The sequence below is a fragment of the Leptidea sinapis genome, chromosome 14 (assembly GCF_905404315.1).
Source record: "Leptidea sinapis chromosome 14, ilLepSina1.1, whole genome shotgun sequence".
NCBI classification, from domain to species: domain Eukaryota; kingdom Metazoa; phylum Arthropoda; class Insecta; order Lepidoptera; family Pieridae; genus Leptidea; species Leptidea sinapis.
This window is the reverse complement of record NC_066278.1, coordinates 5,803,268-5,829,585: the sequence shown is the minus strand read 5'-3', so window position 1 is coordinate 5,829,585 and position 26,318 is coordinate 5,803,268. Positions and strand designations below refer to the sequence as shown.

The following is a 26,318-nucleotide window of genomic DNA, read 5'->3' as shown; positions in this document are numbered from 1 at the left end:
TCGCGATTTTAATATCGGCAATACAACGTTTGCTAGGTCAGCTAGTAAATTAATAAATATTCTTCATAAGTAATTCTAAAGTAAAACCCAGCTGACCTAACGAAGTCAGTGTATGCAAGTAAATTTGAACTAGCACGTTACAATTTGATTTAGTTTCAATCCTATTGAAACCTATATATAGCTTCATCGGCAGTCAATCAAACGTTTCCACACGTTTTAGATTGGAACCAATCTCACCCCCCACAACCTCCCATTTGACTCCTTCGTTTAAACATCGCTAGTTTATCGGTACCCAGCTTGGTGGTTTCAATTTAGTGCGACAACTATTGACCGGTTAGAAGCTTAGTAAAAGTAGCGTATATATCTAAGATTAATAATATTAATCTGTGGTATTAGATACAAAGTGTGAAAGTTAAAAGAATATCTGCATAGCAATTAAAACCTACAGTCTTGTAAGCAAATTTAAATTTACGCGGGATAATCCGCAAGTGCCTGTTGTTGCCATGGACATAAAATATACTAGCGTATACATAACCTGACAGCCGTATAAAGTGTGAAAAAAAATTATAAGGTTGAAGTTACGAAACGAGCAACCCGTTTATATAATTATGTTTAGTGACACGCCCTGCTCCGTAAGTAACGGTTAGACGTAAAGTAGTGCCGGTTAGAAAGAAAGAAAGAAAAAATGTTTATTGACGTCATTATACATTCTGATAACAGTTCTTAAAGTTATACTAATCTAATTATGATCTAATGACGCCAATGGGCCCCCAACACAGCATAGTTGCGGTTTCGAAAGAAGCCACAACGCTGGTCTTCCGTGGAAACCCAGAGAGCGCTACTAACGCACAGTTCTGTCACACGAAAGTGTACAAACTATTAATTCTCTATGAGCCAAAGCACAAAAAATAGTGAAACTCGGATCTAAAATTAAAACTAACAACAAATAAAAACAATTAAACTTGGTTAGAGTCCTTATTGAACCCAATATTCTGAGCGACATCGCAATTGCGCTCGTAAGCCCAGTAATTTCACTAGCTCGGCGCCCTTTTTACAGAAATACAATAATTCTTGCACCGAAGGAACCTTCCACTACAGAGCAGATAGGCCATGTCTAGTACATTGCTATAATAACTTACACAAAATTCCAATAGTGTCTAATATTGTCCAAGTAACCAAATTCATAACAATTTTTAAAAAACGTTTGTGTGGTAAAGGTTAGGACCTATAATATAAATGATTTTCTTAAGGCTGGGGACTGAGCGGCCTTGATAAATCGAGGTAGGAGCTATGTTACCTCTCCCGTACAATATCGCCATAGTTTTAATTAGGAATTAGAAGCATTTTTTATTTATTACAAACATAATACAGTTTTCTTTATAAAACTAAGAAAACTATGTCATGTTAAATAGTATTGGTATACATTTAATAAATTTTCATACAATTTTTGTCTAGATTGGATGATGAGCATGGCTCCAACTGCAAAAGTTAGGGGTATTTTGGTGATTTTTTGCACTGTCTATAAGAATAGAAATGAATTAAAAAATTTAATTTCCTTTACATATTCTTTAGATATAAAATTATTTTTTGGAAAAATATAAGCTTTATAATAAACTGTCAAGAAATTGTCTCAGCTATGCGCTATTTTGGCGATTTCTTGGGATAGCAGCCTTAATGATACCATTGACGACCTGTATAGCCGAGTGGTTAGCGATCCTACCTACTAAGCTAGATTTATATATATGTTTATATGAATTTATGTATGTTTAAGTAAGTATATTGTATTAAATATATTATTGTCTTGTAACCCATAACACAGGCTATGCTTAACTTAGGGCAAGATAATTTGTATAAAAAGTGTGTCAATATTATTATACTATTATTATATACTGTGAGTATATTTTTATGTCAAATGTATGGATATACTTATGCATAGATATATATATTACGATCTGTGACCGACAACTTATTCGTATTAAAACAACATACTCAATGCAGTTATACTTTCAAGTGCAAAAATCACCATCACAGCAGCGCCATCAATACACGCACAAATAAATAATCGAATTAATTAAAAACGTGTATGCTGACAAAATACAAAATGCAGCGCTGTGTCACTGAAATTTACATTTATATCACGACTCATACGTAAAAGTCTGTATCTGAGTGTTTTTGTGGGCGCCCTTGTAATGGCTTTTGTACGGCTTGCATACAAATGTTTAGAAAACATAAATTTTAAGCTGAAGTTTAATTAAAATTAGTATTTGTTTTCCAGTTAGAATTATTTAAAACGGAACTCTAAAAACTTTTCTCAAGCTTCATCATATAACACAATTAAGCCATTTTTGTAGTGATAATCCCATCAGTTTATATGTATTAATTAACTCACTCATTTTGTTTGAAAGCTGATTGAAGCATACACCAGATATGCCACAGTATATAAGTAAAAAGCTTGTGGGTAAAATTGATTTGTTTTATATACCTACTAAACATACAAACGATGTATATAATAATAAATAATTAAGGTAATAAATATTTGTTTTAATGAAACCCATCAGTTTAAAAAATAGAATCTGTAGATTTGGTGTAAAATCGGATAACGTTAAAACAAAAAAATAAAGATTATAATTAAATGTCGTAAAAAAAACATTAGCAATTTTGAAATTCACTTACGCATTTTTGCATCACAAGCGTTCGATTGCAAAATAATGCATCGTGCTGTGGCGGTGAGATTAATATTGCGGTCGCATGATTTAATAAACGACTGTAATTTTTCGATACAACTTATTTGTGTGGTTCATTAAATAACGCGGAATATACAAATGTTATATGAGAATGGAATCGGAATTAAAGATCTTTTTCAATTGTAATTCATTCTTGTGAAAAACACATTATTCTCTGTGTGGTTCTAAAATCTTTAAAAATCAGGGCAAGCAATGTATGTATATATATGTCGCTGGTATATTTTCAAAGCTGTGACACAACACAACAACCGTACAATTTCACTAGTGATATTATAATACAACGATAGATTGTCAATCGACTTCATTTCTTACAATTTCACTTCTCACGTACAATGTCGCTAAAACGGCCATTGTTCACTACTATTTCAACAATAGTTTCATATGGAGAATTATATACACGCTATATTAGACTAGATTTATTATATTGTTCCGTCCCGTGACATTACAATGTCACTAAAACCAGGCCGTTAAATTGTATGAAATAAAGTCGATTGACAATCTACCGTTTTATTATAATATTACTAGTGAAATTGTAATATCACGGCTTTGACATTATACCAACGACATATACATACTTGAGGATAATATAGTATTTTTTTTGCCTTTTGTCAAGTTATAAATAGAATCTCTTACACCTTTACGTTGACTTCACCTATACGACGCATAGTTGATCGACGTTTAATCAAAGTATAGTCTAAACTTGTTACCGTGAATGTCGATGTCGAAAGGTCTCGTTCGGTCGGTTTGGTTTTATTTTTAATGGTATATTAATCACGTAATCAAAAATATTATGCAAACCAGTTCTTTTAGTATTATCTACACATAATTTTCTAATATTATAATAATTAAAAATCTAAATTAAGAATATATTTATTTATCAATGTTACGATCTCTACTTCCAATGAATAAAAATTACAATCACACATTTCAAAAGTAAAATACTTCAAGAGAATTGCATTTAAAATGAAATAGAAGGCCAATACATTCGACAAATCCGATAGCTGGAGAGGTCTTACGAATTGACAGTTGAGAATAAAGCGCCTGATAATAAAATGCAGGCAAAGACGTCCAATATACGTCAAGGTATTACGTGGCAGGCGCTAGAGTACTTAACACTTGTTTGAATTTGAGAAAATAAGATTTACCACCAACTTTACATAGTATTTACATTTCAATGATTGAACAAATTGATAACCCTCTAAATAAAAGAAAGTGATAACCCTCACTTCTGGGATTAATTACACAAATCAAATTTGAAAAAAAATTAATGAAATGAAATGCGCATTTCATAAATTTTGGGAAAATAAAATGCGCTTTAATAACAAATTGTTTAGATTTGAAGGAGCGACATGTCAAATCAATTTCCTAATATGCAAATATTGGGTTTGATCAGGATCAACTGTAAAGTAGATCCTGTAGATGATGCCACAACTTGAGAGTTGAACAAGATTTATGAACGTGACTCAAATGGTTGGCTCAGTGGAAGAGCGTTCGTTTAGCGAGAGGTCGCGGGTTCGTGTCGAGACACGAACCCGCCGAGTTTTGTTTTCAAATTTAATTTGTGTTTTTAATGATTGCTGTTTTCAGTAGGACATAAATATGTTAAACGGTGGTCCTTTGATAAACTCTAATTTAGAATATTAACAAAAGGTGGCAAAAGTGTTGATGCATTTCTGACAGAATTTTTGACGTTTTAATTGCCGTTCAAAACATTTTCCTGAAAGCAAATTTGTAATAGGAAGCCTATTAGTTGACTCACATTCTTGAAACGAACATCTGTCATATTATTTTTAATTCGTTTTTTATTATTTATATCAATGTGTTGATATTTATAATATTTGAAGTAGAAACTTAGGTTATAGCGTTTATGTGGTAAAGTTTACTATATCATATATAACTTTCTTAATGATATCACAGATTGGGAATGGAGAGACCGCCCTCAGGCTATATAATAATAAATTTTATTGTACGATTTTACATTGTGACCATTTTTAAACGATTAAGAAGCCCGCTGGGTTTCTTGCGACTGTTCTTCAAAAGCTTATTCGAAAAAGTATGCCTCAGATTACGTCTGAGGTATTGTTGTAAGCTTTTGACTTTAGAATTTAATATCCTATTTTGAATAAAAATATTTGATTTTGAATTTATTACAAGCTTAAAATTTGATTTTATTGAATGATATGCGATTGCCTCATCTACTCTTAATTGCTAGCTTTTTTGTACTGGAGAGGCAATTATTATTATAAATATTATAATTGTTTTAGTTTTTGTAGTACAAAGGTACAAGTTCGGATATCATCCTCACCATCTGGATGGGTGGCGGTCCTCCACAGTGCGGTTTTCAAGGAGCTTTCTTCGACGTTCTACAAAGTTGTGGAATGAGCTTCCTTGTGCGGTGTTTCCGGGACGATACGACATGGGTACCTTCGAAAAAGCGCGTACACCTTCCTTAAAGGCCGGCAACGCTCCTGTGATTCCTCTGGTGTTGCAAGAGATTGTGGGCGGCGGTGATCACTTAACAACAGGTGACCCGTACGCTCGCTTGTCCTCCTATTCCATAAAAAAAAACAAAGATATTTTCCTAAATAATGATTTGTTTTAATTCCTTTTCAGATTAACAACAAAGATTGGTGCAAAAAAGGCAGAAAAGGAGGAAACTGCAGTATGAAATGTGAAGGTATCTCAAATCAATCAAAATTAAAAAAACGGTGTATTCATACGTGTATCTACATGTACTTCTTTAGTAAATTTTGGGTTGACTGTTCGCACTCTCATAGTTGATTGGAACAGACTTTAACCCAACAAGCGTGACGGCCCAGTCTCATTTAATATCCACAAAATAATGTGCTGAGAATTTTTCGATTCAAAAACACTCAAAAGATTTTTATTGGTGACTTGATCATTCGCGATGACCACACCGATACTCGTCAGCATCACATGCATATTATGAGTGATAATAATATGATGTTAGGCCTAACGCATGACAAAACGAAATGTGGTATAGCGTATCGTGGATACGACTCGTATATTATTATCACATCACAATGCGTCTTAGAACGTGTTCACATGGTTCGAAGTATGAAAGACTATACAAAACGGACTAAAATCGGTTGGATATAAGTTTTTATCGCAATAAGAACCTAGTATTGCATAAAACTTATAATGTGACTAGCAAAAATCCAGCTTAAAATATTTGCAAAATTTTCTCACAGGAGTTAAATTTTGTTTTACACACCACTTCAAAATAGAACTCATGTTCTTTTAAATTGTTCACTATTTAGCGCGATCGTTGGTCGAATGGTAACTTGCACCTAATTGTGAGTTTGACTCCTGCTTAGAATAGAACGTATTCTAGTATGGTAATTACTAACCCATTCACACAAATATATCCTTTTGGTATTTTATTAAAAAGAAGTTATCACAGCTATCTCTCCAGGTATATCACAGAAGTGGTTAACCTTTCTTTTTGACCTGGTAACTGTGCGAAAGGGCATCAAATTATACACAGAAAAAAGTTTCTTTAGACAGATTTTCTAAGTAGACATTACATCTTTGCAAGGTTTCTTTAGAATAGAATAATAGTTACATAAAAATATTGTAACTAAATATATATATCTCGGAGATTTATTTGGATTTTAAAATCGGGCGTCACGGTGTTGGTATCCTCCATTTTATTTTAAGTCGATCAGTGCGCACAACCGGCGCGGGCGCTAGCTTGAAGACGAATGCGACTTCTCAATGAGCGCTCTACTGATGGACAATAATAACTAACTTCAATCACGTCACCGACAGTGACGTACACAGTGACAACTTCAAACACATTTTGAAAGATGACGTTCGCCATCAGTTAGCCCAATACACATATTAAAATATAATCATACAGGCCATATTACTTTTATATTCTAATTCTCCGACATATACATAATAGGTAAAACTTAAATATCTAGTTACTTAGATATAACATTGAAAGTACATAATAAATGACACCACTTCTCGTTTCAGATCTACTAAATGAAGATTTAGCTGATGACGTGAGATGTGCTAAACGTATCTACGATCGCGTCGGATTTAAGGCATGGCCTTCTTCTTACGCTTACTGCAAAGAAAAAAGCCTGCCGGATCTATCAAGATGCTAACTTCAATAACAAAACAAATATTGCATATTAATTCATTAAATTATAACTTTTATCTTTCATTAATTATATTTTCGCAATGTTTCTAGTTTAGTTTTTAGTGAGTAAGTTTTGTCATTTTAAGAATATGATAAAGATAGGCCAAAAATTGTGTTCTCTATATTAAGATACTTTATTACATTTTGTAAGATAAACATTTTTACTCCGAATTATTTTAGTTTAGTATAATTTTTTAAGTTTCTAATTTGAATATTTTGACTGTAGTGCTTGAATTTACAATAAAACGATTATAAAACAATTTGTTTCACTTTTATGTTCTTTATGATTAGGATGCATGCGAAGAGATGTGTGTTCGCTCATCTTCTTCAACACACATCACGGGGAGTGACCATAAGCGATGATGATATTATGTCAAAATACGATTTTTTTTTCATACGTAATTTGCGAAACAATAATAGTATTTATTTAAGTATTAGAAACATTTTAGCGTGGATGCAATTTTTCATCTGAAATTATTGTTGAAGTAGTAGTGAGCGAGGGCCGATTCGGTTCTGGCACTCGCCGGCCACTGCCGCGGCACGCTACGCTCGGCTCGTCAGTGTTAATTTTTGAGACCTACTAGTGAACAAGGGCTGATTCGGTTGACAAAGAAGGCGTTGGAAATTTTTATTTCTCAGCAACCACAATAGGTACAGACCCCCATAACAATATATCGATTGAAAGGTTGACCTTGAATACCGCGGACTGCGGTGAATTATAAGAGTGAATTTTTACAATGCGCGCGCACACCTTTAATAATATTTTCATTGGTTGTATTTAATACCTTGTTTACAATATTGTTCTTTCTGCAAACGTTTAAATATAGCACGAGGAGGAAAAAAAATTAGGATTTTTGTTTTGTAACGTAAACGTAAAACGTAAAAAATATAACTTCTTACGTGCGTACAAGTACAGGCACTTTTTTATATCATTACAGGTATTTCACATAGAAACCTACGCATAATATGAAGAAACTCATTTTCACCTGAAATATTCTACCATATCTCGTTGACAAGATTGAACAAGAACGAAGTTGACAGGGGTGGAAGCACGAAAACACGGTCTGATCAGGTGGCCAAGCACTTTGGAGCGAAAGCTTGTATAACCCTACAAGAAGCCACCGATCGACATATGCATCAAAAGTTGTTCAAATTAAATATAAATCGGAATCATCATGATATTTAACATTAAGAGAGACAGACTTATATTACTACAGCCTTCATCAGTTTTCAGATGGCGTTATAAATTTATTTATATATTCTTAGTAGAGTTTGCTCAAGAAGCATAGCCATATAAATAAAAGAAAAGTGAGAGCCGTTTTTTAATGAAAATAAGGGACGAGACGATCAAGACGTTCAGCTGATGGTAATTGATACGCCCTGTCCATTACAATGCAGTGCCACTCAGGATTCTTGAAAAACCCAAAAATTCTGAGCGCAACTACAATTGCGCTCGTCACCTTGAGACATAAGATGTTAAGTCTCATTAGCCCAGTAATTTCTCTAGCTACGGCGCCCTTCAGATCGAAGCATAGTAATGTTTACACATTACTGCTTCATGGCAGAAGTAGGTGCCGTTGTGGTACCCATAATCTAGCCGGCATCCTGTGCAAAGGAGCTTCCCACTGCCGTTTGAAAAACACACAAAAATATAGACAGACAGTCAATAATCGAGGGTTGGCAGTAGGATTATACTTACACTTATGTGTGCATGAAACCCACAACTATTAATAAGTGATTCTTTAATCCATAACTAATTATAATTTATACCAGTTTAATTAGTTATTCAAAATTGACCGACACATTATTATAAGTTTATGAAAGGCCCATTGATACGTTGATTATAATTAACATGAAATAATACCATTTTAATTAGTAACTTGTTATCATTTCAGATAGTATTAATAATTTGATCGTATCGTTCATAATGTTCATTATGTTATAAATAATTATGTTTTCTTACATTTTGTCACAGTGCATTTCATAGCATGAGAAATAGAAATGTGTATTTAAATTCTATCGGCAGTCTCTATGACTGTCTAATACTTTTAAATAAAATTATAGTTCACGTTACTTAGTGATATCTCACTCTGTTTGTGAGTTTTTTTAAGTACCCTTTGAGTTTATTCAATACAATATTTTTTTCTACTCTTTAGTGTTAGTTAATAATAATAAGATATAATCAAACGGAAATGAAAAGTCCTAAAAAAGCCGTGCACAAAAAATAAAAAATTATATCATCCACGTGGACAAAAATTTTCATAAAATGAAAACTACTAGGCAAAACTATGTAAAATTTTTATGGAATCAAATGGCATATATTCTGCTTCGAACTAAAGAAAAATTATGTAAATCGGATCATAAATCTCAAAGTAATCGATGTACATACATAAAAAAAATTGCGATCGAATTGAGAACCTCCTCTCCTTTTTGAAGTTGGTTATAAATAAAAATATTTCTTCTTTACAATATCAGTATAAACCAAGGCTGCTTGATACAGACGGGCAGATGGACAAACAGCGGAGTGCTTGCAATATGATTCACAATTGTAAAATGTATGTGTACCGAAAATTACTTAATAGTATTATGTACTCTTGTAAATCGAGGAAAGTACCACGTGAAAAGTATTTAATCATAAAGTTTTTATAACAAAAAAAGACAAGTTTCAAAAGAACTCGAAGTAAACCAGGGAAAATTACTCAAGCTTTTAGATACACAGCAGTGAAGAGCAACTTAACCAACAAATTACGTACGAAATACGTTTCGTATCGTACTTACGAGTTCTACTAAAACTGTATCTCTACTAGGATTACCATGAAATCGATGAATTTAATCTATTTTCTTTTTAGAAAAAAATTTAAATCAAAATGACAAGCGTCGTATTGGAATGATGCTGGTGGCTTGAGCACGGGGAAGAGCGCTAGTGTGAGACGCGACTTCTCATGTCCAAGTTACGTCAGTTGGTGTTCTGTTGCCTCGACTTCCCAAGACAGCAAGCGTCGCAAATATGTCGATCTCGATGAGTCATACATTTTTGTGCCGTTTAGTATCAAGCCTAGCTATCCAACGTAGAAATGCTGCCAGTATTCTTGGTACGCTTTCCCGTAGTGATAGTTTTAATTTTATGTAGTCATAGTATTGTTAATAATAATAATAGTTATAAAATTTGATTTGTTTGAATAAATTATTCATTAGAATAAGAATATTTTGTTTTAATATTGGATAATTTAAACTCATATTGTAACACAAAATCAGACATTCTGACATCAAATACTTTTGGACTGAGAAGTATAGGGGAAAAAACTCTTTAAGACCACGGACTAGTAAAAAAAGAAGGACTCCGCGCCGTGATATTAGCAAGTGAAGCACCTTTATGCTAGTGTGTGTGCGGTTACGGGGTATACCTATAAAAAGGTAATTATTTAAAATAAACTCAAAAATATGTACCAACTAAAAAATTTTAAAAATGTAATAATTATATATGTACAATATAGGTCATGTAAATACTATATTTTATAAGATAAAAATAGAATATGATTGTGCTGATCAGTGTAATTAAAGCAAGAGAAAAAATTTACTTCGGCTACAAATACAAAATGTATAAACCACCTTCAAGGACTACTTAGTCATTCTTTTGTTATTGTATTGAGTATAGGTGAACTAAATGGTAACTGACACTCAGGTTCTCGGTAAAACCAATATTCTGATAAATTCACTTTATTTATTACAATCGAAACAGAAATAGTACTTGCATACTTTTGCTTGAAGTCAGAGAAAGGAGCCAGTCTCTCCCTCCCGCTCCCCTCGGAGGTAAGGATGAGTAGTAATAATTGTACAAACTAATTGTATGTGCAGTTACCCATATACTTATTCACGTTATATACGTTAATCATTAAAATAATCATGACATACCTTTATTGTTACAGTATACAGCATCTACATTTTACAGCTCTCTTACCTGAAAAGAAAAAATAATTATATCCATCAAAATTATATGGTCTTTTTATAATAATAATATATTCAGTAATAAATTCTTAATGAAATAATCAGTTATGTAATACAATAAATATATATCAATCCATTATCTCCATTCCTGTGGTAGCTAAAACACAGAGTACTTTATTCCTGACAAGTCTTAATATTTGCAGATCATTGTTGGAATCTGTTCAGCGTTTGCTACTGGCCATTTTAAGCTTACAGTTTTTTCTCAGATTCACTCTACGTGTGCCTAAACTTGACTTCTACACATTCTTCTTCTTACAGAGGAGAAGAAATGAAAGTTTCTAAGCACACCAAGGAGGATAAATACTAGATGATAAAGTGTAGCAATCTCAAATATAGAAATTAATCATAATACCTACATTTCGTATTGTATCACGGCATCATCTGGAAAAGCTAAATGGAATGTATGTAGTCTCTAGAATCTTACTAGTGCGTAATTAGCTACAACATTGTTTATGAAAATGGTAGTCACCCTACACTGACATCTCGTTACAAAATTTCAAAGGAACTGCATATTACTAACGTGTGGTTAGTTTTATTTTCAAAGCCTCATGCTAGATGATATCCGGATTTCGCCCGGAGTACACGAAAAATATGGTCACTGTAACTTCGGGGATTATTCGAAATTGTTGCATAAATCTGTTTCGTTATTACGAAAAGGAACGACTTTATTTAAAAATAACTCGGGTTTGGCATTAGTAAAAATACATGTGTTTTTTTAAGTAAAACTTCTTTAGAATCGTTGTGATTTGAAACTCGATGAAACGAAAAAGCGAGATGATAGAGACACAAATAGGTAAATGTAAAGGACTGAATCCTTTACATTTACCGGCGAGAGAATGAGACACACACATAAATTCATAACATTAACGTGAGAGATATACAATAATGAGATAGGAAGCATTATACATGGATGTTTAAATGTATTTATGTATGTTTATATGAATTTATGTATGTTTAAGTAAGTTTATTGTATTAAATATATCGTTGTATTGTAACCCATAACACAGGCTATATATGCTTAACTTGGGGCAAGATAATTTATGTAAAAAGTGTGTCAATATTATATTATATTATATATACAGTGTTTTGCTACCAGGCGATCATAGTTGAAGAAGAGATTGTCTTATTTATGACGCGAGTATACCTTAATATATTCTGACGTCATGCGCATGACGTATTACTACATAGGTACCAGGAGAACATTAATATGGTAGCGGTGATAATAATGTCTTTCATAGCGGTTGAAATGATTTGTCATCCCTGCATCATGGACCAGGACCTCATAAGCAGTTTAGAAGTCCATGCACAATACACATCTTAAAATTATAAGTGACAAAATACAATTGATTACGGTTTACTTAAAAAGACGCGTACTGAAATACAGAACTTAGTGACGTGATGAGCTGAAGATAACGCTCTTCCCACTGAAACTCCCCTCTGCTTTGCGACTCAGGACTACTCATATTATAAATGCGAATATCAATTTGTAAATAAAGCTTTCACATCACTCCACCGGTCGTCATGAAAGGCACACACTTTGTAAGAGGTAGACTACAGAAAAAAAGATATTAAAAACTTATCTCGGTTTAAGATTTCCGAACACACTGCGTTTTTTAACCTTATATAATTTAAATGTCTATAGAGAGACTCTTGCTACTAGAAAATCGATGAAAACAGGCCAGGCTTATTACTTTAGTATGCGTGACAAGCTACGTATTTCGCTCGCGATTTGTGTGTTACTTTGTGTTAGTGAGCATGCATTGCTCAAAATAGAGGTTAACTGTCAACCTATTTTTTTACGACTTTTTGATGATCTAGGTCACGCATTATGAGGCGGCTGGGTCGTCTATAAGCTACTTAGTATATTCTAAATCGATGACTTCAGCCAAAGTGTATCAAAAGACTATCTAAGAATTAGCAGTACGCTTCTTAAAAAAATTTAGCAAAACTCTGCACCTGGTGGCAAGGCACGAACTTCACAAGCTTGTATGTCACTATGTGTTAGTGTGAGTGCATTGCTAAAAATAGAGGTTACCTGTCAACCTCTATTTTATTATTACTTTTTCACAGCTGTCACAGTCTATCTAGAAGTATAAACGATATAAGGTTGTAACCATATTCCAGGGACAAAGCTAGCTAATAAAATTTGAAAAACAAAATTTTATTAACGATGCGGGACTTGAACCCACAACCTCAACATCCGACATCTCAAGTCAATTTCCTAATAAGCAAATATTGAGGTTGAGCAGGCCATCAACTGTAAAGTAGATCCTGTAGATGAAGCCACAACCTGAGAGTTGAACACAAATCTATTCATACAAAGGTATCCCACTCAAACTTTACTTAAATGTCAATTTCGTAACACGTATGGGAACTGTTGAATGAACGGGCGTGCGTGGGTTTCAGTGACAACCAGTTTATATATCTGCTTGTTCATTAATAAATTTGATTACCGCTCATTACTTTATAGCTGTTTTATGGTTTTTATATGCTTTTGTGTAAACGAATGGAGTTTTATGTTAATGAGGTATGACTTTTTAGTAACAGTTATAGAGAAGAAAATGTTGAAGTTATTTGATCACGTGGAGAGTGAAAGAATCTATGTATGTATCTACATAGGCACATAAGCGAATTGTCTATAAACTGTGTAATCATATTGTTGACAACAACCATAAGCTTATTATGCCTACTACTTCGTTAAGTCGAGTTAGTAAGTCTTTTGTGAGGCGAAGTATATTCTTTTACATATTGATCAATACAATTTCAATACAATTGTTGAAAAAAGTTTATGTGTTACACTTAATGTTACTATCAACCGGTAAAATATTTTAAAATAATAGAATATATCTGTAGGTATATTAGAAATTATGAGTTTGTCAGTATTAAAATTAAAAGAAAAACAAATTAAATTTTTTTTTTTCGCCTGAATGCCAGTTAAAATATTGTCTGTTACGAAAACATAATATTAAAGGTACTACAAATTGTGCAGTGAAGGTTTTTATATAGACATAATATATGTGACTCATATCGCCCACGCAAAGTTAAAAATAATATTTTCGCCTCGCCTTCAACATTTTGGTCAAATTATTGCTAAGCGAGCCAAAGGTGTGTGTGTGGAATGTGTTTTGTTTTGATAAAAAAAAAAACTTAAACGGGTCTGTAATCTAAAATATAAAATAAATCATAAAAATACTCTTGAGTTTTGAGAGTAAGAATTATACAAACTTGAAAATTGAGAAATATTTAAATGACTAGGTACATATAATTTTAAATCTATAAATCTCCTGGGACTCCTCTTGGTATGGCGGTACCACAAGAGTCTATTCTTGGACCGTTCCTCTACCTAATTTTCATAAATGTACCAAACCTTGTAGAAAAAAAATACAAAGTAGTAATGTTTGCGGACGACACTTCACTCATATTCAAAGTGAAAAGAAGTCAAGTTTTATATGACGAAGTAAACAATGCTCTATCTGTACATTGTGTACTGGTTTAGCGCCAATAACTTATTGTTAAATAGTCATAAAACCAAATATATTAAATTTACTGCGCCAAATGTCGAAAATGTAGATGCGAATATTTTATTAAACCGAGAGGTGGTAAAACCAGTGGAATAAGATATACTCTTGATTCCAAATTGCAATGCCCCTCCTGCAGCACTTGCGGTTAAAAAAATTAGACAGTTAACTGACACAGATACGGCTTAGTATACTTTAGTTATTTTCATACTAACATGGTATATTGTTATGTAATGCACATCCGATATTAATACCATCTTTGTGCTGCAGTAGAGGGCTATTCGCGCTATTTATAACCTAGGTCCTAAATAATGATTGAGAGTAAAATTTAAAGAAATAAATATTTTGACTTTTGCTTTTCAATATATTCTTGATAATGTTCTATATGTTCATAAGCACATTGAGGAATTTGCTAGAACCTGTGACAATCATAATGTTAACACGAGGTACAAACATAAACTTGTTATGCCTACTACTCGGTTAAGTCGAGTTAGTAAGTCTTTTATTGGGCGATGTATATGCTTTTACAACATGTTCCCAGAAAATGTACAAAACAAATGTGTTACGAATTAACTAATTCAAGAATTAATTAATTAAAGAATTGTTAAAAAACCTTTGTGTGGTAATAAAGGTCATTGTAACATAGATGATTTTCATGATATCACTGACTGGGAATGGAGCAAACACACTCAGGCTGTTTAATTATTAATTTTTAATGTATGATATTACATTGTATTCGATATTTTATTTAAAAAAAACCCCACTGAGTTATTTGCGCCCGTTCTTCTCAGATCAGAGGCTCTCTATTTTGAATGAGTGGTAGTCTATTACTTTCAATAAGTGATATTAAATCATATTTTGAATAAAAATATTTGAATTAACAATTATATGAACTTGTTGACTAGAACGGTATGAGGCACGAGTTCAGTAGCTTAGTTTTAATTTTAAGTTTTATTGGCATAATGCTACCAGAAAACTAATTAGTATGTTTTGAACATAAATAATAACAATGAATTTGAAAAGATTCCGATAGTGATTTTGTCATAAAGATAAGTGTTAACCTATACATAATTAAACACCAAATTAAAAAGTAATTCAAAAAATTAAGCTAATCTTATACTCAATTATGTGTTTCGTATGATAATGCCTGCCTCGAAGTTAAGTAAGTGGTATTAATTATGATAATTTTATAAAAGCTACTATTACGTAGAGGAAAGTTAACCAGTTTTTATTACTACTAGAAATTGTTTAGAAGCTTTGTTAATATGCGGTCGGTTGTCAAAAGCTTTCGGCTGTTATTGACGTCGCGATGCGCGCTCGGCTTTTATTCCACTTATGTGTAAAAAAAATTATGATGAGAGCTCATGGTCGCTCAGAGGAGTGAATGGAGAGGGCTATGCTCGGAATTTCTCTGCGAGATCGAATCAGAAATGAGGAGGTCCGTTGGAGAACCAAAGTCACTGCCATAGCACAGATGGTTGCGAGAGTGATCCTGCAGTGGGCAGGGCACATAACTTGGCGGACAGATAGCCATTGGGACAACAAAATCCTCGAATGGCGACCACTTACCGTAAGACGCAGTGTTGGTAGTCCCCAAGATGGACCGATGATCTGGTCAATATTGCCGGAGTATGTTGAATGAGGGATCACCAGATATATGAATCACTAGGACTACTACGATAAGAAAATCTCGAGCCGCTTTAAGCTTTAAAAAAAAAACAAATATAGATGTTTTTTTATACGAAACAAAATTATTAACAAATATTAATATGTACGCCAGTTTTATTCAGCAATTAGATTTCAGTTGCTTGTAAGAAATAATGGAATGAATGAAATGAATGAAATGGTGTAATATCACATTTAAGTCATTTACAGTTTTATTTTGAGTCACGCCTTTATTCTGAGTCATTCAGTATTACGATTCAACTAAGTTACTGTCGAGCAAGTTCTAGTTTCTGTTTCTAGAAAAAAAAAAATGTCTATTTATATGCCGTTTCAGTTTTCAGATTAACCCCAGTTTACGAAATATATTTACACAAATAAAATTTGAAAACAAAATTTTGTGAACGATGCGGGACTCGAACCCACGACAACTCGCGTTCCGTGCTAGTGCTCTTCCAACTGAGCTAACCGTTCGAGTGAAATATCGTTATAAAATCTTGTATGTTCAACTCTCAGGTTGTGTCTTTATCTACAGGTTCTACTTTTCAGTTGATAACCTGCTCAACACCAATATTTGCATTTAGGAAGTTGACTTGAGATGTCGCTCTTGCAAATCTAAATGACGATGCGTTACACAAACGGTTAGGTCAGTTGGAAGAGTACTCGCACGCAACCCGAGAGGTCGTGGGTTCGAGTCCCGCATCGTTCATAAAATATTGTTTTCAAATTTTATTAGTGCATTAATCCCAGAAGTGAGGGTTATCACTTTAAAAACATAACAAATTGTTTAGATATATATTTAATTTGTTATTTCATCAGTTCATAAGGGTTGCACTTGGCTGATTTTTTCACATAATATTAAACAGAATTCGGCATTTCGTCTCGTACAATGCAAGTAATGCAGCGACATATCGATCTCTGTTTGGATTCCCACGTATGATCGGTCATTGACATCGCATCGATTGGTGCAACAGTTTTTACTAGTGATTCCTGCAATCGAGATGCCTGCGCTAACAAGCTGCAACGAAGGTCGGATGTGGAAAAAATTAAGTCGACAATACTTACGTATCTTCATTATATTTAATTTATATCAGTCATTAGCAGTAATTTCAAAAAAAATATTATGTATCTGTACGTTGACAGCTGAAGTTGAAGGTTGAAGTTGAATGACAGTTGACATTCGACCCACTGGTAGAATGTCAAATGTCATTCGACACAGCTAGTTGAAACGATAAGTTGAAAGGTGTCAAACTTTTTTGTTTTTGTTGATAGTCCGTTTCACAGTTCAAATCGCTGTTGGACAACAAAATTCGAAACGTGTGGACACGTTCTAAGACTCAGTTTGAGGTGGAGTAGGAGTCGTAGGAATTAATACCATTTATCCCAGTCCCCTTGCTTAGTATTGTAGAGTAGTGAAAAATTTGAGTGTTTTAAATCCTTCTATTTTTGAAGTGAATTTCTTCAAGGTCGCTATGAACTTCATTTCATGAGTATTTAATGATACTGAGCCGTCACTGAAAAGGAGGACAAACGAGCGTACGGGTCACCTGGTGTTAAGTGATCACTTTCTCTTGCAACACCAGAGGAATGACAAGAGCGTTGCCGGCATTTAAGGAACGTGTACGCGCTTTTTTTGAAGGTACCCATGTCGTATCGTTCCGGAAACACCGCACAAGAAAGTTCATTCCACAGCTTTGTCGTACGTGGAAGAAAGCTCCTTGAAAACCGCACTGAGGAGGAGCGCCACACATCCAGATGGTGGGAATGATATCCTAACTTGTGGCGTGTCGTTCGTGTAATGTGGCTCGGGTTAACTATGAGCCTTATCAGTGAAAGCAAATTTTATCAGAGTCATTTAAATACAATTAAATTAATCCTACAAAAATATAACTTTTATCAAAACTTATGCACAAAGCGGGATTTGAACCTCTCGGGCTACCACTAACCGCACCAACTAACGGCCGTTTTAAATAACCTATCTATCCTTAGTTTAACTTACTAGAGGTAGACAAATCTATCCTTTTACGCTTACTAACATTTAAATAACCTATCGACATAAAGCATTGAACTATCGGCCGTTTTCAATAACCTATCTATCCTTAGTTTAACTTACTAGAGGTAGATAAATCTATCCTTTTACGCTTACTTACATTTCAATAACCTATCGACATAAAGCATTATAACTATAATTATATTGGACATAAATATGGATAGATAAAATTAAACAATGATAGCAATATATCCGTAACTAGAGATACGTTATTGGAAACAGCCGTAAGCCAACCGTCCGCACGCGGCATGATCCGTAATTCTGTTTATTCAACTCTCGGGTTGTGGCATAGTTGGTAAAGCGCTGGGTCGAAACGCCAAAGGCGCGGGATCTAATCCCGTATTGTCATAAAATCTGGTACAATTTAATTTGTATACTTAATCCCAGAAGTGAGGAATAAAACTTAAAAATAATAACAGTTTATAAAAATCTTTCCTTACATTTTTATTATTACGCTTTCACACCGATACTTCTAATGATAGTACTAATACTACTTACTAATCTACCGATTTATAACATGATCTTATTCACACACGTTGTCAGGAATACTGAGGACTTATATAGGGCGTTATCAATCGAAATGTTTAAGAGTTCCCGAGGGAACGCGATCTGAAACGGCGAAATGAAAGTATGACAAGGAAGGTTATTCTCTTACCAAGGTTCTCAGACTGGCAGAGAATGCATTTCGAACCATTTGGGAAATTGAAAAAGTCCACCGAACAAAATTATCAGTGCAACAATACGAATATATAGTTTTCAAGGCTCTTGGGGTTGCAGAGTAAGAATTTGGTGACATTTTGATATCCAAGGTGGTTGACACTTAAAGCGATGATTTCAGATAATTTTTTATTTATATTAATACGAAATTTTAAATATGATGATACGATAGATGTTCACGTGTGTCTTATATACTGTGTCCCGATATGTAGTATAAAACTCTAGGAGTAGTAACTATAAATTATTTCATTGACGAAAATATCCCTTATAGGGAGTCAATTCCAAAACCCTACCAGTCTGCAGCTACTTTTATTTTAGCAAAAAAGCACCTTAATTTGTAAAACTCTTAAGTCATCTATTATAAAACCTCTTCACAAAAAAGGTACTCATACGGAACTTATTTATTACAGACCAATAACTCTTATTTCCATTCTATCAAAAGTTTTTGAGAAAATAATGTATAAACGATTGTGTATTGTGTATAAACGAACAGTGTGTCCAGATTGAAAAAAATGACGGAAGATCAAATATAATACGATATGAATCAAATTGGAATCAAACTAAAGCCGGGGTACCTCAGGGCAGTGTACTTGGACCATTATTATTTCTACTATATATCAACGACCTACCAAATATTACAGAAAATAAATGTGTGTTATATGCTGATTACATTACATTAATTATCCCTGACACAAACTCAAAAAGACCATACGACTCGGTCATAAATGATGAAATCATTAAAATCGGCAAATGGTTAGAAAGTAACAATTTAAATATTAATATGATAAAAACAAAAAATATACAATTTAAAAATTATAATACCATTTAAATTAATTATAATACCTTAGAAACATAACATACAATGACATTAAAATTGATGAGGTTGAAAATACCAAATTCTTAGGCATAATAATGGATAATAATTGTAATTGGAAAGCTCACGTTGAATCATTATGCAAGCGTCTTAATAAGTTTGTTTTTGCAATAAGGAGAATAAAAAAAACTATATTGGAAAAAGTGGCTTTAACGGCCTACCACGCTTACGTGGAGTCTATAATTAGGTATGGGATCATAATATGGGGTAACTCAACAGTAATAAATAGAGTCTTAATAGCGCAAAAAAAATGTTTGAGGGCTGCAGCGGGAAAAGGGCCCCTTGAAAGCTGCAGAGCCGTATTTAAAAAATATAACTTATTAACAATTATTGAATTATACATATATGAGTGCTGTATGTTTGTTCGAAAACAATTTAGCGAATTCAGTAAACATGAAAACACTTCTCTTTTCCCATCCAGGGACCCCACCAAACTACAAGTACCTTGCTGTAGAACTACATTATTTCAGAGAAACTGTTTGTGTATGTGCATAAAAATCTATAATCACATCCCAAAAATAATAAGGGAGGTATCGTCAAATAGGAATTTCTCATCTAAATTGAAAATATACCTTAGTATAAACTGCTTATATTCATTAGATGAATATATTCAACTAAAAACTTGACTATATACTACATAATACTGCTACTAATCTTTTGTTAAATTTATATTATTGTATCTAATATTTTTGTTTGTATTGTAAGAAATGTATTTTATAAAATTTGCCCGTCATAAATGTGGCAAACATGTACTCAATAATATTTATGTAACATCAATCTAACATGTTTATGCAAATAAAAACTTTGACTTTTTTTTTTAAAACAACGGCGGTTTAAGTTCTACGTCTTGTAGGGGCTCACTGTTGGTCTTAAAGACAAGAAAGGTATATAGTAACTAATACTATGAAAAAATCTTTCAAATGTCTTTTTTGTGAATGTTGAACAGTATTTGAGCACATCTAGGCGCTTTATATTAAAATTGTGCGTGAAGTACATTATTAGCTCATATTTTTCTTTCTAATTTCATAATAATATTTGAGTTGTTTAAATATGCGATGTTGTTAGCTAAGCAAAAAAGAAAAAAATACAACGATCGAAGATTTCTTCCTAGATGCGTTTTGACAACCCTAAGCCGGTCTCTTCGCTTGCGTGTACCAACGTAACGGGAAATTGTAGGGCAAGATGTTAAAAACAGACGTGTATTAGATATTTTATTACTTATTAAAGCCTATATTGCCAAAAAAAGAAAGGATCAGGAGCATAATAAATAATCTTCTGTCTTTTTACAGGGGTTGATAAATCTACAAATATAGAACAGAGGGTATGTTCCAATATGCACTGCGAGCACTGCACAGTGATATCACTGTAGAAAATTCGTTCCGTTATCACTGCCGGTATACTGCCGCAGTACCCTAGGGGAATATATGACGTCATAAATCGCCGCCATATTCTACTGTAAGCACTGGCATTTTCGAGGTAAGGTACTCGCAGTACTTTAATCACGTGATCAGTCAAAACCAAGCCTAACGTTTTATAAACAATACCTACAGTTTAATCCCAAATATTTTTAATTTGACAGAACTCCAACAACAGTTTTTTTTAATGAATTAGAAAACTTTAATACACTCATTTGAATGCTGCGTCAAAAAATGCGGCTGACAGTATACGGGATTGCGTTCCGTTTTAAATAGTAACCAGTATAACTGACTATAAAGGAACGGCTTCGCAGTATGCTAAATTGACGTCACACTGTAAAGTGGTCGCAGTGCATATCGGAACATCCCCAGAATTTTAATTTCAGACATATAATTGTGAACAACCTTCAAATCCCGACATTGAAAGTAAAAACTAGTTGACAGGTATAGGAATGAGTGATTCGCTGATGCCAACCGGAATTCCCGATGCATGCCGAATTAAGGATAGGACACAGGAATTTGATGCCCGGTAAGGTTGAGCAAGGACGAATGTTTTGAATTCCTTGAGCCATTGTGTGCCAATGTTCTGTATGGGGACTTTCTATTAATATCTTTTTTTTGTAAGAAAAGGAGGACAAACGAGCGTACTGGTCACCTGGTAGGCAGCGATCACAGCCACGCACATTCTCTTACAACACCAGAGGAATCACAAGAGGAATTAAAGGAATTTAAATCGTATAATTTTTATATAATAATAATAATAAAGCATTTTTATCTCATATCCTTAATATTTGTATTTCAATTGTTGTTGTTTAGTGTTAGTTAATATTTTACTTTATATGCAAATGTTAGTACGGCTTACTATATGAGTTATTAATGGGCATAATGACACCCTTCTCGGGTGTAGCCTCCTCCAACTTTTTTCACACGTCTCTTTCTTTACCCATAATTTGCCAGTCTTTCCCGGCTTTCTCTTTTATTTCATCAGCCTACTTTAATTTCGGCCAACTTTTTTTTTATTTTGGATAAGAGGACAAACGAGCGTATGGGTCACCTGTTGTTAAGTGATCAGTGCCGCCCACAATCTCTTGCAACACCAGAGGAAATACCGCACAAGGAAGTTCATTCCACAGCTTTATAGTACGTGGAAATAAGCTCCTTGAAAACCGCACTGTGGAGGACCGCCACACATCCAGATGGAGGGGATGATATCCTAACTTGTGGCGTGTCGCGCGAAGGTGGAATTTGGCGGCAGGAATCAGGTGATCTAGCTCTTTGGAACACTCCCCGTGATAAATGCGGTAGAAGACACACAATGAAGTAATCCAGCCGTTCACAGAGCATTGGGTCTCCGACAATTCGAGCTGCTCTGCGTTGCACGCGGTCAAATGGATCAAGCTGATACTGGGGTGCGCCAGACTAGATATGACAACAATACTTCATATGTAGTCGGACCTGCGTTTTGTAAAGCAACCAGCACCAGGTGACCTGTACGACCGTATGTCCTCCTTTTCCATATAAAAAAATATTCGAATTTTGATTTTGATTATTTTATAAGTTAAATAATCGTTTGGTGGCACAGAACCCATAAGAAACGAAGTTTAAATACGGTTCAACATATTATATTTCACTGCCAGGCCATTCCATATAAGGCGCAAATTCGGCCTCACATGGAGTACTGTTCTCGCCTCTTTGCGGGCGCTCCTCAGTACCACTTTCCTTGATACAATGAAGTGCGGCTCGAATCATCGAAGATCAAGTCATGCATAGTATATCACGGAGAGTGCTCAAATGAGTTGCCAAAATTCGAAATCCCACCATTTCAATAATACGTCATAAAAGGTGAATTCAAATTCAAATCTTTTTATCCAAAATAGGATGGGATATAACTTATTAGAAAGTCAAAAACTATCAACCATTTAAAAAAGTATGCCTCAGACCCGAGAAGAACGGATGCAACAAACTCAGCGGGCTTCTTTTATTTTTCATAAAAAATAGAGTTATAAAGTAATATCGTACAATTAAACTATTATTTAAAAGCTTGAGGTCGCTCCATTTATGGAATCATTAAGAAAGTCATTTATGTAATAGTAACCTTTACAGCACAAACGTTTTTTTAACAATTCTTTTGAATATCGTAATACATACGTTTTGAAAATTTTTTGGCATCTTGTTGTAAAAGCATATACATCGCCCCACAAAAAACTTACTAACACGACTTAGCCGAGTGGTAGGCATTATAAGTTTATGTCTGTCCCTGACTAAGAGAATATCAGATAATGAGATTTTTAATAAATACCACCATACTACGGTCACCACTCGCATGCCAAGCGTAGTTAAATGGTTACTATGACAGACCGCCCAAAGTCAGTTTGGGAGAGGCCTTTGTTCAGCAGTGAAAGTCTTCGTGCTGATGATGATGGGGAACATACTGAAATAATAGAATAAGTGTAAAATAATTAGTGCTTTTAACATAACATGGGTAGGGTTGGTGCGCACAAATATATAAATAAAAGACTAACTATTAAGAATATATATTTAGGAGGAGAATAAATACGGTAAGAAGGTTTTCGCAACAGCTGGGAGACTTATTGGAGGAGCTGGGCTTGTTGGAGTAGCCTTTACCTTATGACGTCCAATTGTCAACCTCCCGTACGAAGATGAAGATGATGACAGTGATAACTAAATAATTCACAAATAAACACAGAGTAAAAATGACTAAGCTAAAGAGTAAAAGTTAAACCAGCGAGAATCTATATAATCGTTTTTTATGGCAAATCCTCACAAATGACTGAAATGTGCGAATTTTAAGTTCCTACAAAATGCACACCATTTTATAAGACGACAGCTTAAGAGTGAAGGATACAAAATTTAAAATTATAATTAATGCTAATTTAAAACAATCACCTAGCTATCACAAATTCAACGTCAAAAGTAATCTTCATCAATCTTATTTCTGCCACAATCCAAATATCTGAACACATTAATCTAATAATCTAAGCATATGCGTAAGGTATGATTTATAGGTGATATGTAAATAGCCACGCTACATTTGAATCGCGTTACATAGTCGGCTCGAACACCAAAGCCACATATGTGTCTCTGGTGTGCTTTTGCATTCAGATATACGGGAGCGTTAAATGCGGCGCCATTGTTTATACTCGACAAAATATGTATGTATGGTGTGAGGCCCGACCTAGTCTAAGCTTTTTTTTATGAAAATACGGGACGACACGAGCAGGACGCTCAGCTGATGGTAATTGATACGCCCTGCCCGTCTACCTGGATGACATAATTGTTTTCTGTGTATGAATTTTTTTGGAGTTTTCATTCAGTTTTATTATATATTATTATAACCTGAAACTATAACGTAAAAAATAAAAATAAATTACGTTTAAAAAAACCGACTTCAAAAACTGAAAAGTATCAAATAACAAAAAATTTAATTTTAAACACCTCTTATGCAAATCTCTACCTTTAATATTAATAAAATACTATTATTTGTATGTGCTACATATTGATAGCTTTGAAGGCACTGCCTTAAAACCTATGAATAGGTTTATGTTTTACGTAGTTTTATGTCCACATAGATAGATATTACAGTTCCAAACTTTACCAATACCACAGTAGCCAATACCCCTACAATTGACGACAAGGTGGCAAGAACATATAATTCCTTATTTTAAATTAAAATATTATTTTTTTGTTAATTTTGTTGCTAACTGCAAAATGAGAAGTTTTCCTGTTCAATATCCAGAGTGAATTAAAAGTTGTCATTTATTACTGTGGGATTGAGTTTTTACCTCTTTTAGATTTGTCGCCGGCTTTTGTTGCGAAGCCTGCGAACACGTTTGTTTCAATTTCATAACGGGAGGCATGCTGTTCGTATTAAAAAGGATGAAACAGGATTTGCCCTTATCAACGAGACTGTTACCAGATATGGATGATATCCCACAGAGCATTGATGTGGCTCAACGATGGTGAGTGACGGATGAGGTCCATAAATGGCGAACAGAACATGCATTGAAATTTATTTATTTGTTCATAAAAATTGATATTAAAAGGATCCATAGTTGATGACTTCTAGCGATTGAAAAAGCTTTTGGAAAATGTATTATTGTGCATTGCCTTTAAAATATTTATGAGACTGATAAAGGATTGAGTATCTATCCTCAATATGATAGCACCAGCAGATATATTTATTTCTCTACGACGGTTGCTTATTCGAGTTGTCTTTAAATCATTAGCAATACGCATATAATCCAGGTTTACTAAAAAGTACTGAATATTCTTAGATTTAATTTAATTTATTTTATTTTATTTACGTTAACAAGTTACATGCATTTGCCTAAGTCGTGATAGTAACATAAAATTATTTATTGTTTTAAATAACTCTACATTTATTTAAGTTAAATATCACGCCATCATAAGTGTTTCCATTTAATTGACGTATATGTTAATAATGGTTTACTTATACAAGCGTTATTTTGAAATTATTAATACATGTATGTTGTATAGGAACCAATAAATAATTGTGCATTTGACACATCAAGTTCCTTAATTTTTTAACTCCAGCTTATTGTGAGGTACCCTCAAACTTTAGAAATTTTATTTTCAATGCAAAGATGTATTAATTTTTATTTTTAATTAATTATTTACTAATTGTTATTAATTCAAGCATTTTTGAACGTTAATTTCTGCAACTTTCAACAAAATATTATTCTATAAAACTGTCTATAAATTGTTTCTATTTATTATAAAAATAATATATGACGTGTAGATGACTAGATGACCTACTTTGATTCATTCATTCATAATTCATTCAATAAATTTTCTTATAACTCTACATTACTTTAAAAACAATCCTTTTTGGACAATATTCTACTGGCTTGGAGCATTTTCCAGTTCCTTTAAACAATAGAATAGTCATATTGATAACATTTTTATTGTGAACTCCAAAATTTTCCTATATTCATTTTTTTATTTGCTGGACAACCCTAGCTAGTAAACACAGTCGAAATTCTTAACGTTAAGCAAACACACGACAAAATTGGAAAGTTAAGATGTACCAATCATTAAACACGATAACGATGAAATGGAATTATAAACTTTACCTAATCGTGATAAAGATTAAATTAGGGTATATGTATCGGATTTAACTG

General features: G+C 33.5%; 2 protein-coding genes across 2 annotated transcripts in view; one reads left to right on the top strand and one right to left on the bottom strand.

The window, feature by feature from the left end:
- Positions 1 to 7,037, top strand: part of LOC126967879 (lysozyme) — a 39,205-nt gene extending 32,168 nt beyond the window's left edge. Inside the window, exons 4-5 of the mRNA XM_050812574.1 lie at positions 5,358 to 5,421; positions 6,747 to 7,037. Coding sequence (XP_050668531.1) covers positions 5,358 to 5,421; positions 6,747 to 6,880 — 198 coding nt within the window. The 3' untranslated portion in view covers positions 6,881 to 7,037. The remainder of the gene's footprint in view (positions 1 to 5,357; positions 5,422 to 6,746) is intronic.
- The window catches only part of LOC126967864 (uncharacterized), a 132,440-nt gene that overhangs the window by 87,282 nt on the left and 18,840 nt on the right, over positions 1 to 26,318 (bottom strand). The gene's annotated exons all lie outside the window — the stretch shown is intronic.